Raw genomic sequence first — 14,827 nt, 5'->3', positions numbered from 1 at the left:
ACACACACACACACACACACACACACTGCCACCACCACCACCACCAACAACAACAACATAATACCAGGAATTAACAATCATTGGTCATTGTATCTCTCAATATCGATGGACTCAATTTCCCAATAAAAAGACACAGACTAACAGAATGGATGTGAAAACAGGATCCATTCTTCTGCTGCATACAAGAAACCCACCTCAACATCAAAGATAAATATTATTTCAGAGTAAAGGGTTGGAAAAAGATTTTCCAAGTAAATGGACCAGAAACAAGTTGGTGCAGTCATTCTAATATCAACCAAAATAGACTTAAAACCAAGGCCAATCAAAAGAGACGGAGATGCTAGGCGGTGGTGGCACAGCCTTTAATCCCAGCACTCAGGAGGCAGAGGCAGGCGGATCTCTGTGAGTTCGAGGCCAGCCTGGGCTACAGAGTAAGTTCCAGGACAGGCTCCAAAGCTACACAGAGAAACCCTGTCTCGAAAAACAAAACAAAACAAAACAAAACAAAACAAAATGAAACAAAAAAAAAAAAGAGACGGAGAAGGATGCTTCATACTCAAAGGAAAAATCAACCAAGATGATTTCTCAATTCTTGACATCTATACCCCAAACACAAGGGCACTCATGTTTGTAAAGAAAATATTAGTAAAGCTTAAATCACACATTGACCCTCACACATTGATAGTGGGAGACTTCAATCCCCTACTCAATATCTCACCAAAGGACAGATCATCCAGGAAAAAACTAAACAGAAAAATAATGGAGCTAAAAACATTATGAACCAAAGGACTTAACAGATATCTACAGAACATTTCACCTAAACACAAAAGAATACACTTTCTTATATCAGCATCTAACGAACATTCTCCAAAATTGACCACAAAGCAAGTCTCAACAGATACAAGAAAATTTAAATACCCTCCCGTACCTTATCACACCACTATAGATAAAAGCTGGATTTCAACATCAACAGAAACAACAGAAAGCCTACAAACTCATGGAAATTGAACAACTCTATTGAATCACCCACCACTGGGTCAAGGAAGAAATAGAAATTAAAGACTTCCTAGAATTCAATGAAAATGAAAGCACAACATACTCAAACTTATGGGACACAACGAAAGCAGTACTAAGAGGAAAGTTCATAGCATTAAGTGCCTTCATAAAGAAATTAGATCTCGGGCTGGAGAGATGGCTCAAGGGTTAAAATCACTGGCTGCTCTTCTAGAGGTCCTGAGTTCAATTCCCGGCAACCACATGGTGGCTAATAACCATCTATAATGAGATCTGGTGCCCTCTTCTGGCCTGCAGTGCATGCGTGCAGGCAGAACACTGCATACATACATACATACATACATACATACATACATACATACATACATACATACATAAATAAACAAACCTTTAAAAAAAAAAGAAATTAGATCTCATACTAACAGCACACCAGAAAGCTCTAGAACAAAAAGAAGGAAACATAACCAAGAGGAATAGATGGCAGGAAATAATGAAACTGAGGGCTGAATTCAATAAAATAGAAACAAAGAACAATACAAAGAATCAATGAAACAAAGAGTTGGTTCTTCGAGAAACATCAACAAGACAGACAAGCCCTTATCCAAACCAACTAAAGGACACAGAGAAAATATGCAAATTAACAAAATCAGAAACAAAAAGGGGAATATAACAACAGACACCTAGGAAATTCAAAGACTCATTAGGTCATACTTCAAAAACCCATACTCCACAAAATTGGAAAATCTAAAATAATAAATGGACAATTTTAATAGATACCACTTACCAAAGTTAAATCAAGATCAGATAAACAAACCAAATAGACCTATAACATGTAAGGAAATAAAACAGTCATTAAAAGTCTCCCAAACAAAAAAAGCCCAGGCCAGATGGTTTTAGTGCAGAATTCTACCAGACTTTCAAAGAAGAGCTAATAACAACACTTCTCAAATTATTCCACAATAGAAACAGAAGGAACATTGCCAAATTCATTTTGAGGCCACAGTTACAGTGATATCCAATCCACATACAAAGACTCAACAAAGAAAGAGAATTACAGACCAATTTCCCTTATGAACATTGATGTAAAAATACTCAATAAACTCAGAAACTGAAACCAAATAACATCAAAAAGATCGTCTACCATGATTAAGTAGGCTTCATCCCAGAGATGCAGGAATGGTTCAATAGACAAAAATCTATCAATGTAATCTACCATATAAACAAACTGAAAGAAAAAAATGCACATGATTATCTCAACAGATGCTGAAAAAGCCTTTGAAAATATCCAGTACCTTCCAAGATAAAAGTCTTGGAGAGATCAGGGATACAAGGGACAAAACTAAAAATAAAAGCAATATACAGCAAGCCAATAGACAACATCAAATTAATGGAAAGAAATTCAAAGCAATTCCACTAAAATCAGGAACAAGACAAGGCTGTCCACTCTCTCCATATCTATTCAATATAGTACTTGAAGTTCTAGTTAGAGCAATAAGACAACAAAAGGAGACCAAGGGGGTGCAAATTGGAAAGGAAGAAATCAAAGTATCATTATTTGAAGATGATATGATAGTGTATGTAAGTGACGCTAAAAATTCTACCAGGGAACTCATAGCTAATAAACACCTTCAGCAAAGTGGCTAGATACAAGATTAACTCAAAAATATCAGTAGCCCTCCTGTATACAAATGACAAATGGGCTGAGAAAGAAATCAGGGAAACAACACACTTCACAATAGCCACAAATAGTATAAAATATCTTGGGGTAATTATAATCAACCAAGTGAAAGGACTGTATAACAATAACTTCAAGTCTTTGGAGAAAGAAACTGAAGAAGATATCAGAAGATGGGAAGTTCTCCCATGCTCATGAATTGGTAGGATTAATATAGTAAAAATGGCCATCTTACCAAAAGCAATCTACAAGTTCAATGAAAACCCCATCAAGATCTCAACAAACATTCTCTAAAGACCTAGAAAGAACAATACTCAACTTCATATGGAAAAACAAAAAACCCAGAATAGCTAAAACAATCCTGTACAATAAAAACTTCTGGAGGCATCAGCATCCCTGACCTCAAGCTCTACTACAGAGCTATAGTAATAAAACAGCTTGATATTGGCATAAAAACAGACACTTAGGTCAATAGAATTTAACTGATGACCCAGACTTGAATCCACACACTTATGGACACCTGATTTTTTTACAAAGAAGCCAGAAATATATGATGGAAAAAAAGAAACATCTTCAACAAATACATGGTGCTGGTCTAACTGGATGCCTGCATGTACAAGAATGCAAACAGACCCATATCTATCACCCTGTACAAAACTCAAGTCCGAGTGAATCAAAGACCTCAACATGAAACCAGATACACTGAACCTGATAGAAGAGAAAGTGGCAATACCTTTACTGCATCGGCACAGGAGACAACTTTCTGAATAGAACACCAATAGCACAGGCACTAACATCGACAATTAATAAATGGGACTTCATGGAATGGAAAAGTTTCTGTAAGGCAAAGAACACTGTCAATAGGAGAAAGCAGTAGCCTACAGAATGGGAAAAGATCTTTACCAACCCTACATCTGACAGAAGGTTAATATTCAAAATATATAAATATATATAAAGAACTCAAGAAACTAGACATCAAAAATGCAAGCAATTCGATTAAAATGGAGTACAGATCTAAACAGAATTCTCAACAGAGGAATCTCAAAGGACCAGGAAGCATTTGAAGAAATGGTCAATATCCTTAGCCATCAGGGAAATGCTGATGATTCCATCTTATACCTGTCTGCTGTGGAATAATCCTTCTGTACACTGTGTAAATTACATTATGATTGGTTTAATAAAGAAGCTGAATGGCCAATAGCTGGACAGGATAAGGTAGGCAGGAAAACCAGACTAAGGATACTGGGAAGAAGAAGGGCAGAGTCAGGAGCTAAGATCCAGATGTAGAGGAAGCAGGACATTGTAGCTGGAGAATTTCTCTCCAGCTCCCGCCACCAAGTCCCGCCAGTCCCAGAGCCCACTTATAAAATAAACACACAGACTCTTACATTATTTAAACTGCTTGGCCATTAGCTCAGGCCTGTTATTGTCTAGCTCTTACTCTTATATTTAGCCCATTTCTATTAATCTTTACTTTGCCACATGGCTCATGGCTTACTGGTACCTTACATCTTCCTTGTCCTGACGGCGGCTGGCAGTGTCTCTCTCTCCGCCTTCCACTTCCCAGAATTCTTTTCCTTGTCCCGCCTATACTTCCTGCCTAGCCAATGGCCAATCAGTGATTTATTTACTGACCAATCAGCAACACACTTGACATACAGACCATCCCACAGCACTTCCCCTTTTCTTTTCTTAAAAAGGAAGGTTTTAACTTTAACATAGTAAAATTATATATAACAAAACAATTATCAAGCAAGAATTACAGTTACAATATTAAAGAAGAGATCCTATCTATCTTATATTTGTAAGTTTAAGGTTTTATATCTAACTTATCTTTTATTATAACTAAGGAAAATTGTAAGTATCTAGTCTTTAACCACATCAAAGACCTCAGAAGGATATACTACTACCTGAGAAATGGAGAAGGATATAAGCAACTTTTAGGAGTCTTGTAGGGTAGACAGAGACAGCTGGCAGCCTGGACAGTCATTCAAAGTTCTCTTGTAAAGTTGGGGCATCTGTCTTCAGCCCACAGGCCTAGAGTCTCTTATTCATTTTTTTCTGTGTCCTGTAGAATGTCTGGCAGTTTTCTCTGCAAAGCAGGAACCTGAAGGACCATTTTGTCAAGCAAAGTTCAGTGGTCATCTTTGTATGGGTCCTGCATGTCCAGTTGATCAGGCAGTCCAGGCAAGAACAGTTTCTTGCCCAAATGGCTATTTTTGTCAAGGTGAAGATAAACTCCGTATGGAGTGTCTTCAATGCCCATCCTCCTCTCTGAAGTAAATCGGTGCTGTCAGGAGCAGACATGTCTCACTGTCCAGAAAGTCTAAATTTTTAAAACATTTTAAATGCCATATTCTGTAGGTCTTTGAAGTGTTTGAAGACTACCTATCTATCTGAAATATAACTATGTATACCTAGAAGACTTAACTAACATGGCTACAAATATTATCATAGATGACTAACTATTAATCTATTTTTTAATTATCCATTACAATTTTAAATGAGTTACATAAACATAATACCTCAAACAAGAATAGAAATATATATAGTATAACAAAATTAAGTTTAAACTTGTATCAATAAACTAAAATCTATAGCGATGTAAAACATTTTAAACAAGTTGTTACTCTTTAAAAGTAGGTTCATTAATCTACAAAATGAGGTAACAAGCCATGAGCCACATGGTAGAACTTAGTTAAGAATTATGGGTTAATTTAAGTTGTAAGAGCTAGCTAGTAATAAGCCCAAGCTGTCTGCTGAGCATTTATAATTAATATAAGTTTCTCTGTGGTTATTTGGAAGCAATTGCTGGGACACAGGAAAACTCCACCTACACCTGTCAGAATGGCTAAGATCAAAAACACAAGTGACAGCTCATGCTGGCAGGGATGTGGGACAAGGGGAACACTCCTCCATCATTGGTGGAAGTACAAACTTGTACAGCCACTATGGAAATCAATATGGGAGTTCCTCAGAAAATTTGGAATCAGTCTACCTTAAGACCCAGCTATCATCACTCTGGGGCATATACCCAAAGGACACTCCATCCTACCACAAGGACACTTGCTCAACTATGTTTATAGCAGCTTTGTTTGTAATAGCCAGAACTGAAAACAACCTAGATGTTTCTCAACTGAAGAATGGATAAAGAAAATATGGTACATTTGCACAATGGAGTATTACTCAGCTGTTAAAAAAATGACATCATGAAATTTGGAGGCAAAAGGATGGAACTCAAAAAAAAATCATCCTGAGTGAGGTAACCTAGACCCAGAAGGACAAACATGGTATGTACTCATTCACAAGTGGATGTTAGCTGTAAAGTAAAAGGATAACCAGGCTACAGTCCACAGACCCAGATAGGCTAAGTAACAAGGAGGGCCCAAGCGGGGTGGAGCATGAATCTTCCTGGGATGGGGAAATAGAATAGACATCATGGGTGGAGGGGGGTGGGAGGAGTGGGAACAGGAAGACTCAGGTGGAAGGGGAATGGAGGTAGAGTACTGGGAAAGACAACTGGAATTGGAATTGGTGGGTCATCTTGGGGACGAGCTAGAAACATAGTACAATGGGAACTCCCAGGAATCTAGGAGGGTGACCCTAGCTAACATGCCTAGCAATGGGGAATACAGAGCCTGAACTGGCCATCTCCTGTAACCATGCAAGATTTCCAGTGGAGAGACTGACACACCAACCCAACTACATAACCCTCACATACAATTTATTCTGCCTACAAGATGTGCCATGATAAAGGTGGTACAGAAATGGTAGGAGTGGCCAACCAATAACTGGTCCAGCTTGAGACCCATACCATGAGAGGGAGCCCACCCCGACACTGCCTGGAGGGCCAGGACCCAGAGGCAGGCCCAGAGACCTAGGATAGAACCAAACATGAATGACAAAAAAAAAAGTCAATGTAATGATGCCTAATGATACTCTGCTATATTCATAGATTGGTGCCTAGCCCAATTGTCATAAAAAGGCTTCATCCAGCAACTGATGGAAACAGATGCAGAAACTCACAGCCAAATATTACACTGAGCTCACGGAATCCTGTGGAAGAAGGGAAGGAAGGATTGTGGGAGCCAGAGGGGGTCAAGGACATCACAAGAAAACCCACAAAGTCAACTAACCTGGTCTCATAGGGGATCATGGAGACTGAACCAACAACCAGGGAGCCTACATGGGACTGACATAAGCCCTCTCTACATATATGTAACAGTTGTATAGCTTGGTCTTCTTGTGGGACTCCTAACAGTGGATCAGGGGCTGTCTCTGACTCTTTTGCTGGCCTTTGGGACCCTACTCCTCATACTGGGCTGCACCATCCAGCCTTAATATGAGAGGAGGTACCTAGTCTTACTGCAACTTGATATGCCATGTTTGGTTGATATCCATGGGAAGCCTACCCTTTTCTGAAGAGGAAGTGAGGAGGAATGGATAGGGAGGTGTGGGTCAGAGGGGGGTGGGGGGAGGGACTGGGAGGAGAAGAGGGAGGGGACACTGTAGTCAAGATATAAAAATATAATAATAGGCCTGGAGAAATGGCTCAGAGGTTAAGAGCACCGACTGCTCTTCCAGAGGTCCTGAGTTCAATTCCTAGCACCCACATGGTGGCTCACAACCATCTGTAATGAGATCTGGCACCTTCTTCTGTGAACATAATAAATAAATCTTTAAAAAAAATAATAAAATATTTTCTCAATAAAAAATGAGTATGATGGAGCCAGGGCTAGGAGTGGGGTAGGTAGTGGTGCATACCTTTAATCTCAGCACTTGGGAGGCAGGTAGAGTTTGAGGACAGCCTGGTCTATAGAGAGAGTTCCAGGACAGCCAGAGCTACACACAAAAACTCTGTCTTGAAAATCAAAAAAAAAAAAAAAAAAAAAAAAAAAGATCTAATGGGTCAATAAAATGGCTTGGTAGGTAAAGGCACTTGCCACTAAGCCTTATGATTTCAGTTTGATTGCCAGAACCCATGTAGTAGGAGAGAAACAATTCCTACAAGTTGTCCTCTGACCTCTACATGTCCATTGTGGCTTGTGCTTGCCAATATACACATACACACAAATACATACACACACAGAGAAGTAAATGCAAAACAAAATAGTCAGGAACCAGATGTGATGGTACACATCTATAATCTAGCAGTCAGGAGCAAAGACAAGAGATCCACAACTCAAGGCTACCTTAGGTTACATCATGAGGTTCAGGCCAGCCTGAGATCCAAAGCAAAATCCTATCTCAAAAACAAAACAAACAAAAAAACCCAGGTAAACTGCAATCTTGAAAAGAATATTTGCAATTTATATACTTCCTACTTGAACCCAGAAAATATTAAGAACTATAAATCTCAGCAAAAATATGATATGAAACAATTTGAATTATGAAGATGTGAACAAGTGGGAACCCTCACACACTGGAGATGTAAAATGGCACCAAGTATGTTAGAGAACTGTTAATAATTTTCTTATCAACTTAAGCATGTATTTAGCCTCTTGAATTCCTAAGTATATCCTGTAGAAAAATTAAAACATGTTCACAAAAGGGCATGTGAATGTTCTGAACAACATTATTCATAATGGCTAAAATTTGAAATAATTCAACAACATAACAGAAGTCAAATCATCATATAATCAAAGGCTAGAACATTATTCAGAAATACAAAGAAACAATCACTAATCAAAGCAAGACTATGAATAAATAAGTCTCAAGAACATTCATGCTGCCTGAAGACTATAGCTCAGCAGTACAGCACTCGTCTAGCATGTGCACAGGCATGGATGGGTTCAGTCGTCAGCACTGCAAAGCAAACGAAAAATCTCAACAATATATCGAGCGAAATAAGCTGGGTGTGTGTGACACACACACTACATCATCATAGTTATAAGAAGTTTAAGAATGTGCAAAATTAATCTATGGGGCCAGAAAACAGTAATTGGTTGCTTTAAAGTAGAATGGGGAAGGGAAATTTGTGGGTGGGATGGAAATGTTGCATATAATATTTTGGGTAGTTGTGGGATCTCTCTCTCTGTGGCTAAGGAAAGCCACTGAGGGTAGGTGTGTTTCAGGGTTTTCCCTGCATGGAGGCCTGGAGAGGCCACTGAGTGAAGCTTTGAAGGTGGAGCCTGGATTGCCTTGGAGATCAAGATGTTAGAGATGCCAGAGTTGTGGGTTATCTCCTGAGAGGAGAACTGCTAATGGGGTATGGAATCAGCCCAAGAAAGAGAAGTGTGTTGTAGTCAACACAGCTGAGTTGGAGATCTGGAGTGTTTTGACATCAGACAGAAATGCAGAATTGAGTTTGCCCTGATGGTTTTTGGTCTTGCTTTGGTTCAATATTTCCTCACTATGCTCCCTTTCTGCCTTTTTGGAATGGTTATATGCCATTGTATGTTGGAAGTATGTGATCTGCTTTTTGAATTTGATTTTACAGGGGGTTAGTTAAGAGATTGCCATGAGTCTCAGAAGAGACTTCAAACTTTTAAACAGTGTTGAGACTGATAGACTATGGGGACTATTAGCCAGGCTAAATGCTTTCTTTTCTAAGAGATGCCATAGTCATGGTGTCTCTCCACAGCTAACACTGACAAAAACAACTGTGAAGTAATGGATATATTAATTAGTTTGATTGTGCTAATAATTTCACAATGAATTCATATTATCAAAACATGATACTACCTTGAGCATACATGATGTTTATTTGTAAAAATAAAACTCCGGGCAGCGGTGGCACATGCCTTTAATCCCAGCACTCGGAAAGCAGAGGCAGGCAGATCTCTGTGAGTTCGAGGCCAGCCTGGTCTACAGAGCAAGATCCAAGACAGGCACCAGAACTACACAGAGAAACCCTGTCTTGAAAAACCAAAAAAAAAAAAAAAAGAAAGAAAGAAAGAAAAAACAAATGATTAAAAAAAAAAGGGCTGGAGAGATGGTTCAGTGGTTAAGAGCACTAGCTGTTCTTCCAGAGGTCCTGAATTCAATTCCCAGCAACCAAACAGTGGCTTACAACCACCTGTAATGAGATCTGGTGCCCTCTTCTGGCCTGCAAGGACACATTCAAATAGAACACTGTATACATAATAAATAAATAAATCTTTAAAATAATAATAATAATAATAAACCTAAAGAGAGGAAAAAAGAAACACTCCAACAGTAGCCAATTCTAAATATCCAAAGAAAGGCTAAATAATTGGGGGAAAGCATATATAAGGTTTGAGATTTGCTCAAGCAATGAATGCTAAAGCAGAGCTATAAAGTGCCTGAGTATAGGTGTGCCCCTACACGCACAAAGCCCTTGGTAAATGATAGAAAATTTGTAAGTGCAAGCATTTAAGGAAATCTGTGACTAATTAGCTAATCACTAAACTAAGTAAGCAGAAACTTCTGTGATGGCAAGCTAGAGAGAAGAGAAACTACACAGAATTAACTCAAGGAATTTACAAAACTGAAAACAACAATAAGGAATAAATGAAAGCATAAAAACAATGTGACCATGTCAAAAATGATGATGAAATAGCACTTGACAAATACTCACACCTAATAAAAGCAATGCTCAACAAACGAGACATAGTACTTATTCAACATGTGTGGAGACTTCTATGAAAAATGCATAGCAAACATACACTCATGGAAAAAAATACCTGCTGTGGGATGATCCTTCTGTACACTGTGAATATGTATTACTCTCATTGGTTAATAATAAAGCTGTTTGGTAAATAGCAATGCAGGATAAAGTTAGGCAGGACAATCAAACTGGGAACTGGGATGAAGGGCGGAGTCAAGAGAGATGACAGCCAGCCACCCAAGAAGCAAGATGCCACAGAACCAGTAAAGTCATAGCCACATGGCAATACATAGATGAATAGAAACGGGTTAATAATAAGCCTGAGCTAGTGGTCGAGCATTTTGTAATTAATATAAGCTTTTGTGTGTTTATTTGGGACCGGGCGGTCAGGACAGAAAACTCCGCCTCCATTTAAAAAAACCTGTTGTGTTTTTTTTCTCTCAAGATCAAGAACATGACAATATTCACATTTACTATTTCTATCAAATAATGTAATGAAGCTTCAAGCAAGGACACATACGCAGAAAAGAAAAAGCACTAAAGAAATAAAAGCATCCAGGCTGGAAAGAAAGAAGTAAAGTTCTCTCTTCACAAATCCTGTAGACAGACATCCTGAAAGGTCTAACCAAACTATTAGAACCAATAAATTGTACAGGCCAATGGATATGTGATCAATTATATTAAACTCAATAAACAACTTTAAAATAAAATTAAGAAAACAACTCCATTTTAATAGTGCTGAAAAAACACTTAGAAATAAAATTAATAGAAGCATTAAAGTAATACTTCAAAAACTGTAAAGCTCATTAAAAGATAGTAAAGAAAAAGAGACACCATTCATGACTGTAAGACTGAACACTGCTGAAGTGGTGATGCTCTCCACACAGACCTGCTAATTGGATGCAACACCTATGAAAATTCCTGTTGGTTTCTTCGCAGAAATCAATCAGGTTGATCCTCAAATTGCCATGGAAATTTAAGGAACCCTGAATAACCAATACAGTCTTGAAAAAAAAAAAACCGTTAGAGGCATCACTTTTCTCAACTTCAAAATTTACTACAAAACTACACTAATCAAGTCAGGGAGGCACTGGTGAAAACAGAGAGACCCAGATCTGCAGAATAGTCTAATTGCTTCTTTACATGGGGATCAACAAGATTCAGTGGGAAAAGAATAGTCTTCAAACAAATGATACTGGATATCTAGATATCCACATGCAAAAGATTGGAAATGAATAAATCTTAAAATGACATACAAAAATTAACTGAAATGAATTGGACATAAATATGATAGAAACAGTCATTTCCCCCCAAAAGATATACAAATTATGAGTATGTGAAACAATGTTCAACATACTTAGCCCTTAATTAAATATAGATGAAAACCACAATGAGATACTATTTCATACCTACTAGGAGGGCTAAAATTAAAAAGACATAAATAACTGGTGTGGTGGCACATGCCTTTAATCCTAGCACTCAGGGGGCAGAGACAGGTAGATTGCTGTGTATTCAAGGTCAGCCTGGTATACATAGCAAGTACCAGGCCAGCAATTCTATTCTTAGATATATACCAAAGAGAAATGAAAACATATATCTTTAAGAAAAACTTGTGTGCAAATATTCATAATGAGGACAGTGACACAAGCCTGTAATCCCAGCACTTGGGAGGTGGAGGCGAGAAGATCAAAAGTTCAAGGCCAGCCTGGGCTACATGAAAAAAAAACAAACAAAAAAATTCATAGCAGCATTATTCATAGTAACCCAAAACCCAAAAACAAACAAACATCTGTCAAGGGATGACTACGTCAATAAAACGTGTAAAATATTACTTTTCCATAAATTAATGAAGCATTGATACATGCTACAACATGAATGAACTATGAAAACATGCTTTGAGAAAAACAGTCCATGAAGGGCTGAGGCTGTAGCTCAGGATTAGAATGCACAATAACCTAGGTTCAATCCCTAGCACTGGCTCAAAAAAAAATCAGTCGTGAAAACTGGACACATACTACATAATTCCTTCTATAGGAAATGCTCCAAGAGTCAAGTTTGTAGAGGGAGAGGATTAATAGGTAATAGGGAGTGGCTGTGAATGAGTATTAGTTTCTTTGGGGGAAAAGTAAAAATATTCTAAAATTTATTTTGGTGATGGTTAAACAACTTATGAACAACTAAAATTCACCCATTTATGTTTTAAAAAGGATTGAATTGTAGGGCATGCTACTTATAACTTTACAAAAAAGGGAGTTAAAATGGAGTTAACATATAATCCAGCAATCCCATTCCTATGCGTATTATCAAGATATATTTAAAAGTTTGTCTGGGGTCAGGCATAGTGGTGCACACCTTTAATTCCAGCACTTAGGAGGCAGAGGCAGATGGATCCTATGAGATCCTGGCCTGGTCTACATAGTGAATTCCAGGTGAGCCAGAAATAGAGAGATGCTATCTCAAAACAAAAACAAATTGTCTGTGTAAAAATATATTTAGAGGGGCTTAGAGAATAATATTTACAACAGCCAACATTGGATAATTGATGAAGGGACAAAATGTGGTATATGCATACAGCTGAATATTATTCAGCAATAAAAAAGAATGAAGTATTGCCAGGCGGTGGTGGCACACCCCTTTAATCCCAGCACTCGGGAGGTGGAGCCAGGAGGATCTCTGAGTATGAGGCCAGCCTGGGCTACAGAGCGAGATCCAGGACAGGCACCAAAACTACACAGAGAAACCCTGTCTCAAAAAACCAAAAAAAAAAAAAAAAAGTATTGATTAACATGCTACATGAGCTTACCTTGCAAATAAATCTGACACTAAGAAGTCAGTCACAAAGGTCCTGTATTTCATCTAGAGATAGATGGGAATTGGGGATGGATACTAATAGGTTGTGGTGCTTCTCTTTGAGGTAATAAAACATTCTGAGATGAGGCTGTTGTGATGTCTGCACTACTCTGTGACTATACTAAATCCACTGACACATACAATTTTAAATATAATATGCTGAGTTAGATCTCAATTATGTAAATCTCCCAAAGAAAACAACTCGGAACCAAACAGCTAAAAAAAGAACAGGAAGGTATGAGAACCTTCACAATTATATTACAAAGGCTAAAACCCAAAGTGTGACTATAAAACCAGAGCATGTACAAAACTCATTCGGAAATGAAAGACAGATGCCAAAGAAATAGTTCATGCATATCCCTGGGTTTTTGTCATACCAGATGGTTTCCAATAGCATCAACTTTCCCACTTCTCTAACCAACAACTTGAACAAAGATATGGAGACCATGCTGATAAGGTTTACACATGACAGCATCTACAAGGGACAGCAGGTACTTGGAACAACAGAATTAGAAGAGGAATATTTTAATTATATGTGGGTGGAGATAAAACTAAAATTTACTAGACCAGATAAAATCAAACCAAGGGAGAGATTCAAATTTCATACCTGAGTTTGTGACTCTGTACAAGGGGAAAAAAATCATTTTTCACTATTTGTAAAAGTAATCTCAAATTTGAACTGTAGATATTTAGAAGGAGAACTGAAATAGTCCCTTCAAAATACCAACAAAAGCATGCACGTTTTCATCGAGAGCCATGACCTTAATTGTCTCACCCTCTTTCAGACGATCTCCTTCAGCCTTGGTTTTCTTCTGTCTCTCTGATCCAGCAAGGTCTACAAGATGCAGCTTGGAACGAAAACTGCTGTTTCTGTGATAACAGGAAGACATGGTGAAAACAATACAGAAGTTTGAAAGTAGCCGAGCTATCAACGCTGATAGGCTAACTCTCATTTCATTTCTTTCAAGACAGTAAAAGTAGTTCCAGAGGTCATTGATGTTCATCATTATAAAGTCTGAATGTCAAGTCAACTGAAACAGCCACCTGGCATTCAGCTTTCACAGCACACGACAACTGCGACGCTCTAACTTACTTGTCATTTTTCTTCCTTTGTTCTATGGAGATTGTAAAGATGGCATGAGATCGAGATGACTGGGAATTCATAGCTGTGGAGGCCACAGTCCTGGAGTTATTACCCTGCTCTAGACAGGAAACAGTGTCCGAGGCAACTAGCACAGTCTTCTCCGTGAGTCCCACAATCTAATTCAAAAGAAAAAAAGGTTCCTTGATTCATTCTTCTAATGCTTGAAGAGAAATACATGGATTAGGGAGTGGAAAATGCCTTCCTGTTCCAGGAGAATATCATCATATATAGGGGCTGTGAAAATGAGGACTTTTAACAGGGAATTGTATGATGATGGCTGAGAGCCAAGATCTCCAATCTTCCCTATGAAGTTGAGAAAAAAGGGTACAAGATAATGCTGGAGAGTTAGAGAAGGTCTCTAAGTCTTGGAGGGTAGCTGGCTTCTAGGGAGTCCCAAGTGAAAGTCAACCTTTGCTCCAAAGGAGATCAAGTACAACATAAATTGCTATGGCATTTCTCTTTGCTGTTTTCTCCTCCACATGACTCCATGTTCCTTCCTGTACCTCCAATCCATTTCATACTCCATGTTCTCCTAGAGGAAACAGCATGGCAGTTTTCCTTGGCTTAGGAAGCC

At 38.3% G+C, this 14,827-nt stretch overlaps 1 protein-coding gene across 1 annotated transcript in view; it reads right to left on the bottom strand.

Annotated features, from left to right (window-relative positions):
- The window catches only part of Kif4a (kinesin family member 4A), a 123,538-nt gene that overhangs the window by 93,641 nt on the left and 15,070 nt on the right, over window positions 1–14,827 (bottom strand). Inside the window, exons 6-7 of the mRNA XM_059250212.1 lie at window positions 14,203–14,369; window positions 13,885–13,979 (exon numbers count right to left, since the gene is read on the bottom strand). Of these exons, the coding sequence (XP_059106195.1) occupies window positions 13,885–13,979; window positions 14,203–14,369 (262 nt within the window). The remainder of the gene's footprint in view (window positions 1–13,884; window positions 13,980–14,202; window positions 14,370–14,827) is intronic.

This window comes from Peromyscus eremicus, chromosome X (genome assembly GCF_949786415.1).
Source record: "Peromyscus eremicus chromosome X, PerEre_H2_v1, whole genome shotgun sequence".
Lineage (NCBI taxonomy): Eukaryota > Metazoa > Chordata > Mammalia > Rodentia > Cricetidae > Peromyscus > Peromyscus eremicus.
The sequence above is the reverse complement of the archived record's forward strand: the minus strand, read 5'-3'. Positions and strand labels throughout refer to the sequence as shown.